Raw genomic sequence first — 17,011 nt, 5'->3', positions numbered from 1 at the left:
TATGGAATGTATTCCTTCATCAGTCACAGGCTCTGATAATAGACCACAACTTTGTGATATTGTGACAACCAGACAATTACAGTAAATGGCTTACCATTTCAGCATATGCTTGCACAACAGTACTCAGTTTAATTGAATTTGTCAGTTTTTCACCATTTATTCATTCCATGCTTTGTTTTGAACATTAAGGAAATCTTTGTAAATGTGGCGCTTAAATATAAACATGGAACAACACACATCAAAGTCCAGAAGCAGATGTGGAATGGCAGAAATGCTGAAATGAGAAGACAGAGCTCTCCCTCAGGACCAAGGTAGAAATGTAAACAGAAGCACAAAAAAATCTGGAGCTTATGCCACACGGATCAACCAGCTGAGCAGAAAACATTGCTGGCGGCTGTTGTTTTTCATATTGTTGTTTTGCAGATGTGGAGATCTATTCCATTGCATTAGTCTGAGGAGACGGAATGCTAACGGCCACTCTGTGTTCATAAATTACCTAATAATAACTTAAAATAACCCAATAAAACAAGAAGAATCATCCACTAAATCCAAAATGTACCATCCAGCCAATGTGACTCATATTCATATCAATAAATGTGCAATAATCAACCTCAAAACTTACAACAAGAACAATAGGCAACAGCACAAACAAAATGCCCACACAAAGCAAATCAATAATCCTATAATAGTAACCACATAACAAATCAGCAACACAGTTCATATAAAATTGTTTATTCATGTCAGTTAAGCAACTTGTGACTATTTGAGGAAATATTGTTGGTCTAACATGTGTTTCTATGTAGAGTCAAAGCAATTCACATCTGTGGCTCGAAAGGGACTGTGCACTGGAACAAAATATTTCTCTCTGCATTATCTCTTCTGATTGATGCATCTAAATCAGGATTTTTAATTCACTGGGTAACATTTAAACACTGAACCACTGAACTCAAACAGGCAGGAGAGTCTCTCCATGACCTCATGGACTCCCTGATGCTAATTAGATTGGATGGTGCAGTATTAAGGCACAGAGTGGTGAGGTGCATGACCGTCCTGCCGTAGCCCACATCACAGGCCCAGACACCACACACATGCTGCAAGGCCCTTTGAGTGTCTCGTTTATTGCTTTCTGTCAGAGGCTTTTATTTCATGTGCGCCGTTTCATTTTGCTCTTTTATTTATCTTGGAAAGGACACTGGAAAAGCCTGCCAGCTCTCTTCTTCCACCGCTACTGAGGGAATATTTGAGTCTGCATGCATATACATAAACACACAAAAAAAGATGCTCTGTTTCTACCACAGTAATTGAACAGACAATGCAAAATGCCATGCAACAACCACAAAATACTTGCTGCCCACATTATGCATGTGACTGGCCAATGCATGACACCAAAATTGCTGCGCATAGGCCTTGAATTGCTCATGAAAGACATTTCTTTTTTTCTTTTTTTAAATTGTTTATCTTACCCAGTGGACTACACTGTAAATTTACACAGACAGACAGACAGACAGATTCATAAAATATAAAATAATTAAAATAAAATAATTTATTTTTAATAATGTTCCCAGAAAAATAACCTTTAGTTTTTCATATTTAAAAAAAAATATTTTATTTTTTTGCAAAATTAGTATAATATATTAAGAATAGTTAACTGTTTTCATATTAAATATTGATAATAACAAAACTAGAAAATGTCATGAGTCCAGGCCCGGCAGTTCTTCCTTTCTCCACCAGAGGTCACCATCTCCCTTCCTCCCGGACTCCATTCCCCTAACTCCACACACCTGTCACATTTCACACACCTGTAACATATTACACTCCCAGCTGTTCCCCATTGGCATGGACTATTTATGTACCACACTCCCGCTACCCTGTCTGGTTAGATTAATTGTATTTGTCATACTTGCGGTTGAACTCGGGGGATACATGCATTGTGTTAATGGTATTTGCCGTTTGATGTATCCTGTTTCTACACTGTTTTGTTTTTTTGCCTTGTTGGCCTTTTGTTTCATATTAAAAGTAATTCTTACCTGCATTTGGACCCAGACCTCGTCTTTCCACGGTGCTCGCAGCGTCCCGTGACAGAATCTAACCAGCAAACATGGGTCCAGCAGGGAGGTTGCTCAACATCCGCCAGGGAGACCGGAGCATTGAGGAGTATGCCAGGGACTTCGTTGGAGTGGCTCGTCGGTCAGCTATTGAGAAGACCTGCCTCAAGGTCTTCTTCTACGGAGGCCTGGCCGAGCCCTTCAAATCCCTGATGCCATACTGGACCCCCGAGGAGTCGCTGGAGGACTACATCAACCTGGCTTTGCATTTGAGGAGCTCGGCCTTCAGGGTGGAGTTAGCTGCGGAGCCCGTTCACAGTTCTCCCGATGCGGAGATCCAAGGGGCGTCAGAAGCCTCATCGGCCGCACCCAGTAGCTTGCTCCGGTTCCCGGAGCATCCTGGGCTGATACGCAGCGTGCAGGAGCCCCCGCTGATGTCGGTGCGAGCGGCATGGTTTGCTTGCGGTCCTCCCGAGGCAGCGGTTCCTGCTCACGCTCCTCCCGAGGTGGCGGTGCCCGCTCACAAGGCTCCCAAAGCGGTACTCCCTCCGAGGCAGCGGAGCTTGCTTCAGGCCTTTTCAAAGCGACGGAGCCCGCTGATGTTGTCTCCGAGGCAGCGGAGCTCACTTCAGGTCTTTTCAAAGCAACGGAGCCCGCTGATGTTGTCTCCGAGGCAGCGGAGCTCACTTCAGGCCTTTTCAAAGCGGCGGAGCCCGCTGATGTTGTCCCCGAGGCAGCGGAGCTCACTTCAGGCCTTTTCAAAGTGGCGGAGTCCGCAGATGTTGTCTCCGAGGCAGCGGAGCTCACTTCAGGCCTTTTCAAAGCGGCGGAGCCCGCTGGTGTACCCACCGAGGTGGCGGAGCTTGCTTCTGGCCTTCCCGAAGTCCGCTGATGTTCCCTGCGAGGTATTGGAGCTTGCTTTGGGCTTCCCCGGGGCGGCGGTGCCCACTCACAAGGCTTCCGAAGTGGTGTTGTCCGATCACAAAGCTCCCGAGACGGGGATACCGGCTCACGATCCTCCCATGGCGGCGGTGCCCGCTCACGATCCTCCCGAGGCAGCGGTGTTCGCTCACAATTTTCCCGAAGCGGCGGTGCCCGCTCACGGTTCCCCCGCGGCGGCAGTGTCCGCTGATGTTTCCCACACTGATGTGCCCCCCGAAGCTGTGGAGCCCGCCATTGCCCGCTCCAAGGTGGCAGCTCCACACACACCGCTGTGGTGGCCACTGGTTCTGCCCTGGGTCTCCATCCCGCCGTTTCCACCCCCACTCTGCTGTCCCCCTGGATAGGCGCTTGGGAACGTCTGGAAGCCATTCCTTAGAGGAGGGGTCATGTCATGATTCCGTGCCCGGCAGTTCTTCCTTTCTCCACCAGAGGTCACCATCTCCCTTCCTCCCGGACTCCATTCCCCTAACTCCCCACACCTGTCACATTACACACACCTGTAACATTACACTCCCAGCTGTTCCCCATTGGCATGGACTATTTATGCACCACACTCCCGCTACTCTGTCTGGTTAGATTAATTGTATTTGTCATACTTGCGGTTGAACTCGGGGGATACATGCATTGTGTTAATGGTATTTGCCGTTTGATGTATCCTATTTCTATACTGTTTTGTTTTTTGCCTTGTTGGCCTTTTGTTTCATATTAAAAGTAATTCTTACCTGCATTTGGACCCAGACCTCGTCTTTCCACGGTGCTCGCAGCATCCCGTGACAGAAAAGAATACAACAATAATAATAATAATTATTATTATTGTTGTTGTTATTTCCTCTTATAACAGGTAGGAAGGTATCAAAAGAAAATGCATTACAAAACAATTTTAAAATAATAATTTGTTTTAAAAAATTTATTAATTATAATGAAAAAAATCTCATGACTCTCAACCAATGAACTACATTGTAAAAAATAATAATAAATATGAATAATGTTTTGTGTATATATAATTCACAAAATATATTATAGCGTCTTTTTAATAATACTGTTCCCAGAAAAACAATTACAATCCTTTTAGCAAAATTAGTATAATATATTAAGAATAGTTCATATTAATAACAGTTCTTCAAGTCTTAAATATTGCTGAAACAAAGAATATAAAAAGAAGAAGAGTTTTTTTGTTGTTTGTTTAATTTTTATAATCACCTTGAGTTTTACAAGTTTTTGTCAATTCGCACACAGTAAAATTTCAGACCCAGGGACCATTACAGTAAGCCGTGCCCAATGAAATCTCTGCAATAAGATGTTTAACAGAGTCTGGTTTAAGAAAGAAGAGATGCAGGCTGCTAAGTGGTCGCTGGCTGTTTTCTGTTGGATCCCAACACCAAATCAAAATATAAACTTTCAACGCTGTGACTGGGACTCATTCATGACTTTTAGGAACTACAAGGGCAAAGATATACAAGCAATATGGAATACAAACAGACTGTGAACAGCATAAATCACATTCTGAGAGGGGAATAAATTGAAAGAGGTAGAGGGCGGGAAAATAGAGAGCTAGACTGTGCCGTGTCGTGCCCTCTCCTCTCCTGAGACACATTAGGAAGAAGACAAAGACAGAAAAAGTCTGTTTCTCTGCATCTGAAGCGGATCCCCAGTTGCACCATTTGGAAAGAGATTCAGGGCTTACCAATGCAGAAAGAGAAGAGGCGGAGAGGTGAGGAGAGCAGACTGCAAGCCGCAAACATGCGGCACCAGTGATTTTCCCCTTTGGTCTTCAGCTGATGAGAGCTGAAAGCAATTAAGCTTAAGTCTAGATTCAGACTCATTTCCTCTCCTCAGTATGCACGGCTGGGGAATGAAACCACAGCAGCCTTACAGGATCTTTCAGATACCCAAAACTGTTAGCCTGTAATGCGTAATGTGCAGGCAGCATATAGTAAACCTCCAGCAGGCTGCATGCGTGCAACATCTGATGTTCATCTGATCTGGGCTGCTGATAATACCTGAAGCCAACACAGTAGCGTTTCCTCTTAATCTGCCAGACGAGGAGGATGTAGCTTATCTTGTGTAAAAGTGGGGTCCGGACAGGTTAAGTAGGCTACTAAGCATATGCCTTTGAAAAAAAAAACAAAAAAAAACAAAGAGAAGGAACGAGCAAGAAATAGCGAGAGTTGACAGCCACAGATAACAACCATATTTTTTCTCTTATAGCAGGTAGGAAAGGGCTCAGAAGAAAACTGACAAACATCATATCAATATATGAGGCAAAGTAACAGAATAATTTTAAAATAAATATAAAATAATAATAAAACTTTAGTTTAATAATCATGCTGCCCTGCACTTGATTTCAAACATTGTCCATTGGGACACATATGTTATCCTGTCAAGACTGGGACACCCATTGCTTCCCGAGATTTATGGACAATTTAAGGTGTTCATTGAGCACTATCAATTGAAATGAAGCTGTTTGTCCTTTCAAACCGGACTATAATTTCTGGTTTGAAAGGACAAACAGCTTCATTTCAATTGATAGTGCTCAATGAACACCTTAAATTGTCCATAAATCTTGGGAAGCAATGGGTGTCCCAGTCTTGACAGGATAGTTTCAATGTCTAAAAATAATAAATGATTCCTAGTATTGAGCATGAACCTTTAGCAGTGGCAAAAATATAAAAACAAAATAAAAATCTAAAAGTTTAGATTGCCCTATATTAATGCAATTTTCTACTTGTTCTGAACCTTTAATTACTTAATTTAATTCAAACATGTTAAATAATACTTTTCACTTAGATGTTAGTATATTTTTAGATTAGCTGTCAAAACATGTTTACAGTGTGGATTCAAATATTCATAATTAGCAAGAATTAGCAAATTAGGAAAAACAATAATCCGTACCAAGCAATTAACAAGTTTTTAAATGTAAGTTGTTTTTGTTTGTTTGTTTTTAGAAATCACTGCATGATATCTACCCTCACAAACATCATAATGTCAATTAAACAGCAGATTTTTACAGCTGCAAAAAATTGAGAAGTTCATGCAGAGGCAATAATGAAGCTGTAGATGCCTTACCCCAGAATATTCCCTGCCACAGTAATATCCCTGCTCACTGATGGACGCCTATTACTGCAAGCACCTGTTTATATGCTCAGACTGGGCATTCAGGGCCCTCCTGACCAGCAATGTCCCGAGTCCTCCAACTCTCTGCCTTGAAACAGTTTAAATGTCCTCATTGCAGCCCTGAGCCAATGGCCAGCCTGGGTGTGGCTACCTCCAAAACTCAACCATAGAGGACAGAACTGAGGGAGGTAATGAGATATTTCTTTGTTGTACATTGTCTGGAACTTATTTCATTACTTATTCCATTCAACACAAACTTAACAAGAGTGATCCACAAATACCGCCAGCTCTCATAGGTAGATTTTAATGAATACGTTTTTTATTTCAAGCATTTTCTTACAGTAGCAGCGCTAATCAATCTGTTTTCCAGGAATTGTGATATATAGCTACTGACAGACGTGCAGAGCCAAACTCAACACAGTCCTGAGCTTGAATACAGCAGCAAACTACATGGTTACAGGAGCAATATTTTATGTGTCCTTTCCACACATTTTCCTCTTGATTCAAAAACTGGAATAACTTTACTAATGAAAATGTATTCCTAATCTAATTTACACATTTGGGTTTTGTGCCGTCCATGAAACATGTTCAGAAAAACTGCAGTGAAACATTTGGAAAAAAATACACAAAGGTATGTTCCATCGCAAAAACTTTAAGATCCATCTTAATTTTTTCCCCTGCTGCACTCAAAAGAATTGAAATTGATATATAAATATATATATATTTGACTCTCTGCACACCTGCGTGACCCCCTGCAAAGTTTTTCTTGATTGGTTTTGACAGAGGGACGTCTTACCTTTTCAACATAGGAGGATATTTGTTTTTCCACCAGTATCAATCTTTTTTATTTGTAATAAGAGATCTGTTCTTTACTTTTGGCCTGCTTTAGTTTTAGAGAGTTCTAGCGTCTTAGACATGCTGAAGTTATCATGCTATCTTAGCCGCATGGCGCAGGTTGGTCCGCTGCATATTTCCATTATTTGGGTGAAAAGAAAAGTAATAAGAGATAGTTCATGGATTAAAGTTCTCCGTCGCTACGATGGATTTCCGTTAACTGGAGTGAGTCTACGACGGATTTTTCTGTCAATTGCAGGATTCCTGTCTGTCCTTAATGTCTTATATTCACTTTTCATAATTTTAAGGCTGTAAATAGGATTACATTTCTCAAATAGTGTAATAAATGTCTTAATTTTAATTTGAAAAGACGAGGTGTATTCAGCCTGCTGAGGGGGGATGTGATCAAAGCCTGGAGTGGATTGAAAATGTTCTTCTTTCTACTCTAACCCCCGGTTTCACAGACGAGGCTTAAGCCTAGTCCTAGTCTAAAATGTAAGTCTGAGTTGTTTCAACTGAAATAAACTTGCTCTGACTGATCTTAAATCATATCAGTGCCTTTGTTTTGTCTCGAGATGCACACCAGTGATGTTTTTTTCTAAGCATGTTTTTAAAAATGACTTAAATGTCTTAATTGAACAATGGCCTAATCCTGGTTTAGTCTAAGCCCTGTCTGTGAAACTCGGACTAAGGGTTCTGTTAATCGCTCCGCTCGGTATCCACTCTGGATTTTCCATTCCCGCTTAAGGTTAAAACCGCTCCGTGTTCACTCCATTTTAAAAGTTATACTAGTATGTTTATTTTTTATATCATGAACGCAACATTTATAATGCTATATGTAATGTTTTGGAAATTATTCTACACGTTTAATAAATAGAATTGTCCAATGTCCAAATGTATACCTGAAGTGTGTAACTTCCCTTTCATTTTTCTGACTGTAGTGTTTAAATTGTACGTTTTTGACTCTACTAAAGCATAAAAATACAATATGTTTGCAGATATATTTAAGAAACGTACTAAGTTAACATACTTGTTCATTTGAAAAACAATGCTACAGTCATTCTCCGTTGAAACTGCAATACTAAATTCCATCCGACTAAAACGAAACTAAAATCTGCTGTCAAAATTAACAGTGGTTAATACTTGGTTTGAAACTTTTGCATTTTCTAATTTGTTGTGATGTTTTCAATAAAAATGACAAAGTGTGATTATTTTATTGGTTTGTAGTTTTTCAGTTCAGATTAATTCAGTTTCACAAAATCTTTATCAATTTGTTTTATGTTTTTAGCCTTTGAAATTTTTCAGGTCCTTAATGAAAGGTGTGTTTTGTGTTCCTGCCAAGGTGCTTTACTCACAATAGGTAAGATCTGCAACATCTACTAATGTAAATACTGTTTCTTGCTTGACCATTTCATTTGTTAGTTCTGAGCAGCTTGTTTCTGTTTGTATCCTATATTGTTTCTATGTTATATATGTAATTTTGCTTTTAATTATCAGTAGCAATTGATAATTTCAGTTTTTTAACAGATTATATAAATGTTTTAAATTATTTTAAGTCATATGGTATGTTGTTTGTAAAACTCTTCTAAAATTTGATTTAAAGGTGGAAGCAGATTTTCTGAGGATTACCGCTGTTCCCCTCGTCACAATATGTTTTGCACAACTTGACCACCACGCTGATCAACTCATCAGAGTGCTGAAGAAGACAGGTGGATCTTTGTGGAACCTGTTGATAAAAAAAAATTTAAGTCAAGGTTTCATTTTTTTGAGTGTGAAATTAGCAGTTTCTGCATAAAAACTGTTTCTGTGCCCTTTTTTAGTGTAATAATCAACTGACTTTGAAACATCTTTATTAATGTGTTTTGAGTGTTCCACACATATTTTTCTGTCAGCTTATAATCAAGATTTTAAGTGGAACAGAGCAGCAATTATCAGAAGTCATCACTAAGGTTATTTGGCTTTAATTTCCCAGGCATCTGTTGATCTCTAGGTGTTGTGTTACAGAGAGGTGAAATACTTGGGCAGAAACTGGAGAGCAGGCCAGGTGTAATGTTTTTTAAAGAGAAGCAGGGGTCCAGCTTTATACATAATGTGGGTGTATATTCTTCCTCAGACAGATAGCAACGGCAGTAGTTTCCTCTTGGAACACTTTCAAAGGATGGCGTCACTGAAAAAAAATCACTATTACAGACCCTAAAACGTTCCCCTCAGTTTATGACGAACTCAATGTTTCATTTGTTAACGGCTAAAAGTAGTGCACTATAAAAAAAATCTTTGGCCCACCTGATTGTCTCCATAAATATTTGGATACTTTAACATGTGGTTGGAATATGTAGGGAACAAGAACAGGGAGAAATTGTTCTGTAGTCAGGAAATGTCCATCTGTATAATGAAAAAAAGTCATGCTAGTTTACAGTACTGTTCACTCAGTGAGTGTGTGCTTGTCTATGTCTTTAATTACTGTTGAAAAACACAGTAAACACTGTTACTACCGGTTTTAATAACATGTCATTTTGCTTTTTGGTGAATGATTTAGTGACTGCTACTGCAGTAGTTATGGGTTGAATACTGGGAAAACGGCAGACTTAAGGTAAGGTCAAATTTAAGTCCATACTTAGTAATATAGAATGATACTAATACAAAATATATTATGTTTTAATATTTCCCACATTTAAATTTTATATTTCATACAAATTTCAGCTTTTGCTTGTTTTTGATCTAAACAATGGCTAGATTTAAAGGGATAGTTCACAAAAAAATAAGAATATTCTGTCATCATTCATTCACCCCAATATATTCAAAACTGTATGGTTTTCTTCTGTGGGACACAAAAGAAGTTAAACAGAATCTGTGCTGATTTTCCCTATATAATGACAGTGAATTGTGAAGGCACACTAAAAGCATCAAAAACACATATTTGCTATATTCCAAGTCTTCTGAAACCATATGATAGTTGTGTAAAGAAGATCAAGGAGGGAATTTTAGGGAATGGTCACCATTCACTTTCACTGTATTGAAAAGAGCCTTGCACTCATGTTGCCTTGCACCTTCTGCTATAAATAACAGAAGAAAGTTATACAGATTTTAAAAGACAGGGAATTTTAATGATCATTAATATTTGTTATTTATGCGCTGCCAAATGGAGTACATTGTAGATTATGTAAGGTTTTGAAAAAAGTATCTTATGCTCACCAAGGCTTCATTTATTTGATCAAAAATACAGTAACAACAGTAATATTTTAAAATATTATTACAAAGTAAAATAACTATCTTCTATTATAATATATTTTAAAATATAATTTATTTCTGTGACCGCAAAGCTGATTGCTGATTTGATGCTTAAGAAATATTTCTTATGTTGAAAACAGTTTTGCTGCACAATACTTATGTAAAAAAAAAACATACTTTTGTAACTAATTAAAAGTCTTTACTGTCGCTTTTGTCAATTTATGCATCCTTGCTAAACAAAAGTACTGATTCATTTTTTTTTTTAAATGGATTGGTATACTTGTCAGTATACTTCCCCATATATGACAATACTAAAAAGAACATTTTTAAGTGGCCATATTTATTTACCACTTGTTTACCAATGAACTATGCATTAGAATGATATATACTGTACGTTTAAAGTCAAAAGCTTGTACCACATGTTTTACATTTTCCAGAGAGCTCTAAATCATTTACCCTTTGAGCGATACACATGTTTGAGGTCCCTCCTGACACATCCTCAAATATATCAAACCAGTTTCCTTTTGAATTATTGAATTATTTTCCAGTTTTTCAACAGTAGTATTGAGATGATACCCGCAAAGGAAACGCAGCTTTCATCCGTCACTCATTTTTCACCAGCGGCCCTCACGCTCCGTTTATTTGAAAAGAGGATCTGTGTACACTGATTAATGTGTTTGGCCGCCGTTGTTGTGTACAAGAATGCAGCAGAAATGTGGCATGGCGTGAAGCAGACTTATGGCTTTCACCATGCTTTTTATGAGGCAGAGGCTCAGCAAGAGTTTGTGCATTAAGGAAATGGGGACATATTTCAATAAAGACTACGTGAGTGGTCCACAGAATAAAAAATAGGGGGGGAAAGGGAGAAGGAAAAAATTTAATTTCTATGCTGGAGGTTTATGATGATTACATTTACTTAGCAATAACCTGTAGCTATAAAAACATAAATAAAATTTATAAGCAGACTACACAGACAAACTCAGAGGCGTAACATTTTTTCACAACCCATCTCTCTTCTGTTGAGAGTTAAACTTATTACAGTAGTATGTTTGTTTTAAAGTCTACTATCGAAGCACAGAGACTTGAGGCTACAAAGACAAAGCCACAAGGAAATCTATCAAAGAAAATTAAATCTCTGTACTTAAACATATTTAGATGGAATGCTTCTGGGTTTTATTAGGCTGGTTTTGAAGGTCAACCCCACCATAAGAGAACTAAGAGGGGAAAATACATTTAAATCAAAGCCATAAGGTCTCAACTCTGCAAATACACCTTTCACCAACTCACATACGTGTGAGAGACAGATCCAATATTCTATATCACACTGCCAACAGTATACTTAGGGTTACGTTATACATTCATCTATCTGTCTGTCTCCAAAGCAGGGATCATACTAAACTGTAAGGAATGAAGGCTTTTCATAGCATCGGTAGGAAGCTAAGAGGAACCGAATGGGATGTTGCAATTTCGTAGCGCAATTCTCTATTTACTGAACCGAGACATAGTTAACATTAACGATCGGAGAATATGTGATCCTAATAATAATGATTTGCTCTTCATAAAGCTGACTGATGGTCTTAATCGCACAAACAGATTTAAGTAAGATTGTTGTTGTAACTCAAAGCAGGAATATGTATGGTAATAAACATACCAGCATGCAGGTGACCTTTAAGTTCACCATAAAAGACATTCTTCACATTCGTGCCATCTGATTGAATCAGACCGCTGTGATGCTGACACATTTTAAATCCATGGCAGGACTCTTTGGGACAACATGTTCCTGACCTGAAAAATATAAAAGAGTTTCAAGCCACAATATTTTTTTAAGTTTCATGGCTTTTGACAGTCTTTCACTTCTTGAAATGAATACAGATGTAATGAAAGTCCAAGACTGAAAAACAGACGTTTTAAAGGGATAGTTCACTCAAAACATAAAAATTCTGCCATTTACTCACCCTCAAGGTGTTCCATGCCTTTATAAATATCTTTCAGCTGTTGAAGACATAACCAAACAGTTGACAGTAGCCACAGTATGGAGAAAAAAAAATACTATGGAGATCAATGGCTACCGTAAACCAGTAAACCCACATTCTTCAAAATAAATTATTTTGTGTTCAGCAGAAGAAAGAAGGATGAGTAAAGGATGACAGAATTCACATTTTTGGGTAAACTATCTCTTTAAGAGTAGGCTATGGGGAATGCAAATAATAACAATAACGTTAATTATGTGTAAATTATAAATATAAATATGATAAAATTGCACAACATTGTATTGGAAACAATTGGACCTTAGTCAAAGTAGACACCATATTTAATAACGAGAGCCTCTGAATTGGCTGTAGGTATCATCCTTGAATAATACCACAGCATTATTTACCCTTTGTCAAATGTAGTTCCATTATACTTGATTCAGCTTAACAGACCAAAACGATTTTGACTGTATCTCTCCAATCAGAAATCTGAGCTGAGCTCAGGGCTGCTAAATAAGTGAAAGGAAAACGTTTAATTAGTTGGGAAAAGAATATTGATCCTGAAAGGGCAGCTAAATGCTCCTCACTTGATGTAACTTTATCATCTTGGTTAGACAGGTTCAGCACAGATTCTATACATGTGGGTGGTATTCCTAGAGAATTTCACCAAGAATCACACAATTTTCAATACTTTCTTTTGTTTATAGAAAACAAAACACCAACTTATTACCAAAGGCCACCAAAACATCATTCTACAGTATCCCACAGGCACAAAAAGAGCTCACCTCCCTCCCAGAGAATAAAGCTCGTCTTTTCTCACCTGTTTCTCATTGGCCACCGAGGTTCTTTCCTCCTCAGATATAATGTGATCTAGACACTTGACTTGATGCATGCTGTTTCAACCCGCACTGCGTGGCCCAAAAAATACATTCTTTCTTTATAGTTATAGCAGAGGTCAAATCTCTGGAAGAAATGTCCCATATGGCGTTGGAAGCTGACAATGTTTGTGAATCGCTCGGTTTTTCTTTATTGTATGCGTTCCAGACAGACTTTTGAACGACTCTTTCTGCAGGTTGCACAGTTATGCCAGCAGGTGGCAACAGGTTCCAACCCCTTACAATAATTATTGTAGTACAGTGTGACAAAAATTACGATGTGCGCATGCCCAGTAGCACCATACATATCCCTTCTATCCTTAACCCTGATTCATTCAGAAACCAAACAAATGAATGAGTCATTGAATCATTTACTGAAACGATTCGTTAGAAAACACTGATTGATTCAGGAACGAAATGCCATTACCGTTTGTTACTGTATGTGTTTGTTGGAGAGAATGATTCTGCTTTGATTTCATTTGAAATTATAAATATTAAAATAAACAATGTAATTGGGAATATTGTGTCTAAAATTTAAATTATTTAACATCAGTGTTTTTCACATCTATTGGTCAAAGATACAAATAAGAAACATAAGTTGATTATTGTGCAGGAAATATCAAATGGTGCAGGTGAAAAAGGTTTTATGCTTATATCGCATCTCAAGATCAAAACACTGAGATCTGAATTTAGTTATAATAATTACAGTGCACCACATCACATGACCTACCATTTCCACTGACATTTATTTATCCTGTAACTATCTAACCTGTCCTTTAATCTGCTTTCCCAACAGACAATTATGACAGCATTATCAGCTTCAGATCGCAGGCCCTCCCTATAAATTTAATTTGTAAGCGAGCAACACAACTAAATGTCTACACGGCCTCCTCCAGTTTTCTGTTTACCTCTGTCACAAATGTTCTTTAAATAGGGGGGGGGGCTTCTTTAAATAAGGGGGAAGTCGTGGCCTAATGGTTAGAGAGTCGGACTTGTAATCCAAAGGTTGCGGGTTCGAGTCTCCGGCCGGCAGGAATTGTAGGTGGGGGAAGTGAATGTCCAGCGCTCTCTCCACCCTCAATACCACGACTGAGGTGCCCTTGAGCAAGGCACCGAACCCCCAACTGCTCCCCGGGCGCCGCAGCATAAAATGGCTGCCCACTGCTCCGGGTGTGTGTTCACGGTGTGTGTGTGTTCACTGCTGTGTGTGTGTGCACGTTGGATGGGTTAAATGCAGAGCACGAATTCCGAGTATGGGTCACCATACTTGGCTGAATGTCACTTCACTTCACTTCAAATAAACCTCTCTGAGACAATTAGGGATTCTTGTTTGTCACTGCCTGTCAAACTTGTTGATATATTACAGTAGGTCAAGTTTACAAGCTCAAAGAGGTATTGCCAAACCTATATTGTCAAGCCTGTGAAATTAGCCCTATGTAATGTCAGCACACTATACACCATTGTCTTATTTATTTTTTTAAATATCTAAAAAAAAAATAGTAATAAGCAAAAAAAAAAAATAGTAATAAGCAGACTATATCAACATTTCAAGTTTAAGTTTCTCGCTTTTACAATAATAAATGATCTCTTACTGTAACTGAAAGTTCTTTTGACAAACACTGTTGCCAGAGGACTGATATCATACAAGATCATGTGTGAAATGTTTCCAGAAGTCTAATCAAATTACAATTAACTAAAGTATTTCTGCAGCCACATTCTCCATGCTAAATTAGATATCCCCTAGACACCCACTCAGGTGGGTGCAGAAATACTACACTTCAGCTGTCCAGAACACTACACATCCGCATAGTTTAGATGTACTGGTGAAAATAATGCACCATGGCATGAGGAAATCAGTCAAGCAATCTCGCCTCTAATGGCAGCCCTCCCCAAATGTCTACAGATTAAATTTACCATTTTAGTTAAATGGTTAAAACAGGCCAGAAACACATGCTGACATGCACATGTGAGGGGTTTTCTCTCTGCAGGCCATTCTCAATTACCTGACTCAATAAAAGAAGATTTCATAAAGTTTACAGACTCTACTCTACCGTATTGTGTTGGATTACTCTGCTCCACTGAGTGGAAAAGGGTAGTAGGTGCCCTGAGAGCACACTTCCTGTTAACCTTGGTGGTCTCTTTGAATGTATTCACAGATGGTCATGCAAAAAACTCTGAAGAAGCCTAATGTCCCAGTTATCATTTCATATTTTATTTTAGATCCGATTTGTCATAAACGTCCTTATGCTGTGTTTGATGGGATTAACAGTTAGGTTTGGAAAGCATGATCGCTTTCATCAAGGTTCATTCCCTCTGATGTCTCTATTTCTTAATCTAATGTCAAAACCAGACACGCGTTGGGTACAAAACATTAATCAAATACTTGTCACGGATCTGTGCTGAAATTAGAGGTTGAACGTTTAATAAAAATGACACTGCTGGGCGTCATTCTAGGAGCCCTTGTATGTTTACTGAAATTGACGATCAACTTAAATAGGACTTTAGGATGGATGTTCTCTCTTTTCTATACATCAGCTTCAGCATCTGTTGAACAGAAGGACTGGAGAGTAAAATGCAGATAAAAACACGCACTGACCAATGAAGAGACAGAGGAAGAACAGGGGCTTCCGACAAAATATAGACTCGTCCCCAGCTATTTGATTGACACGGTCCTGAGGGAGCAATGCAGAGCATTCCAAAATTCAAGGCGGCATTGACCTCAAGTCCAAAAAGAACTTTACCTCATAAAGGCTGCCTGAAACAGTAGTAAGCACAATGGAAATTAAAAAAAAAAAAAAGTTTTCAGCACAAAAATTTGGCAAAAAAGTTGTGCTAATGTTAATGGTTTGACATATAAATCCAAATACCAACATCTGAAATCAAAATGCTGAAAAATATTAATTCCTATCACTTATTTATACATGGTTTCAAAACTAAATGTTTGTGTTACACAGAGCAAACCATGAAAGTTGAGTACTTGTCTATCAGCTGTATCATCACAGCTTCAAAATGACTGAGGTCTAAACAACTTGCTAAATTATACATTATAATTCACTACAGACATGCTTCCTACTGTTTTACAAGTGTTTCCGTAAAATTTAATTATCATGCCCTATTCCAACTCGACAAGTCATGTCTTTCCCACTTGTAAATTGCAAACATTCATTTGCCTGTAACTTGTAATTACAATTATTCCAACTCTACATGAAGGGCATACGAGAACTGACCAAAATAACAGACATAGTAATATTTTGATGCTGAACCATGTTTAGCACAGACTAAATCATTTTGCCAATGTTCTTCCATTTCACTTTCTCTGAGTTCATAAAAAAACTGAAGTATCCACAAATACTAGACTGCCAGCTTCTTTTCTGCAGTGTGTTCAAATGCTGACTTTGCCAGGCTTAATATAGTGACGTCAGAATGAACACAAGTAGCTCATGAAAATCAAACAGGACACGGTAAAAGTGAAACTGATTTGAGCTCTTTGTGATTTTGTTTAAATGGACCAGTGGTCCATTTAAACAATATGCTTATATAAAATGCTAATATAAAAAAGAATATGCACTTTTGCATGTGCAACTCTTCTTTAATTTCTTTTCTATAAAGTAAATCTGAGAGCATTAAAAAATATTTTGGCAATTCACACAAAAATACTTTACAGATTTTTGAACAGGTTAAAAACATTAAACTCACAAAATGTCAACCTCAAACTTATTTGGTTTCACATCATGCAAGGTTCAGTTTTGTTTCTCATTTTCACACCCCATTGGGAATCAACCTGGAATATCTGAACGTGAATTCAGTGGAAGTGAAGCCCTTCACACCATGTTTATTTTTTTATTTATTAAAGAACAAAGCACAGACCGAATCTGCTTTGTTTTTGGAAAGGATTGATCTCATTCAAAAGCAACTAGTGGGTTTCAAGTGGCCTGCGAAAAGCAGGAAATTTACTAAATATTTTTGAAGCCTACGCTTCAGAAATCTTCAGAAGATCAGAGTT

General features: G+C 38.3%; 1 protein-coding gene across 8 annotated transcripts in view; it reads right to left on the bottom strand.

Moving 5' to 3' along the window:
- tnn (tenascin N) overlaps window positions 1-6,183 on the bottom strand; it is a 32,202-nt gene extending 26,019 nt beyond the window's left edge. For 3 of the 8 annotated variants that reach the window (XR_013785110.1, XM_079434645.1, XM_079434646.1), the window contains exon 1: window positions 6,054-6,179. Coding sequence is in view for 2 of the 8 variants with exons in the window: in XM_079434641.1 (XP_079290767.1) it covers window positions 4,672-4,810 (139 nt within the window). In the remaining 6 variants the exon portion in view is untranslated. Of the gene's footprint in view, window positions 1-4,671; window positions 5,098-6,053 lie in introns of all 8 variants that reach the window. The other 5 variants (XM_079434641.1, XM_079434644.1, XM_079434643.1 and 2 more) reach the window with 4 other exon arrangements.
- Between the last annotated feature and the right edge of the window lie 10,828 nt (window positions 6,184-17,011).

Source organism: Barbus barbus (assembly GCF_936440315.1).
Source record: "Barbus barbus genome assembly, chromosome: 15".
NCBI lineage: Eukaryota > Metazoa > Chordata > Actinopteri > Cypriniformes > Cyprinidae > Barbus > Barbus barbus.
The sequence above is the reverse complement of the archived record's forward strand: the minus strand, read 5'-3'. Positions and strand labels throughout refer to the sequence as shown.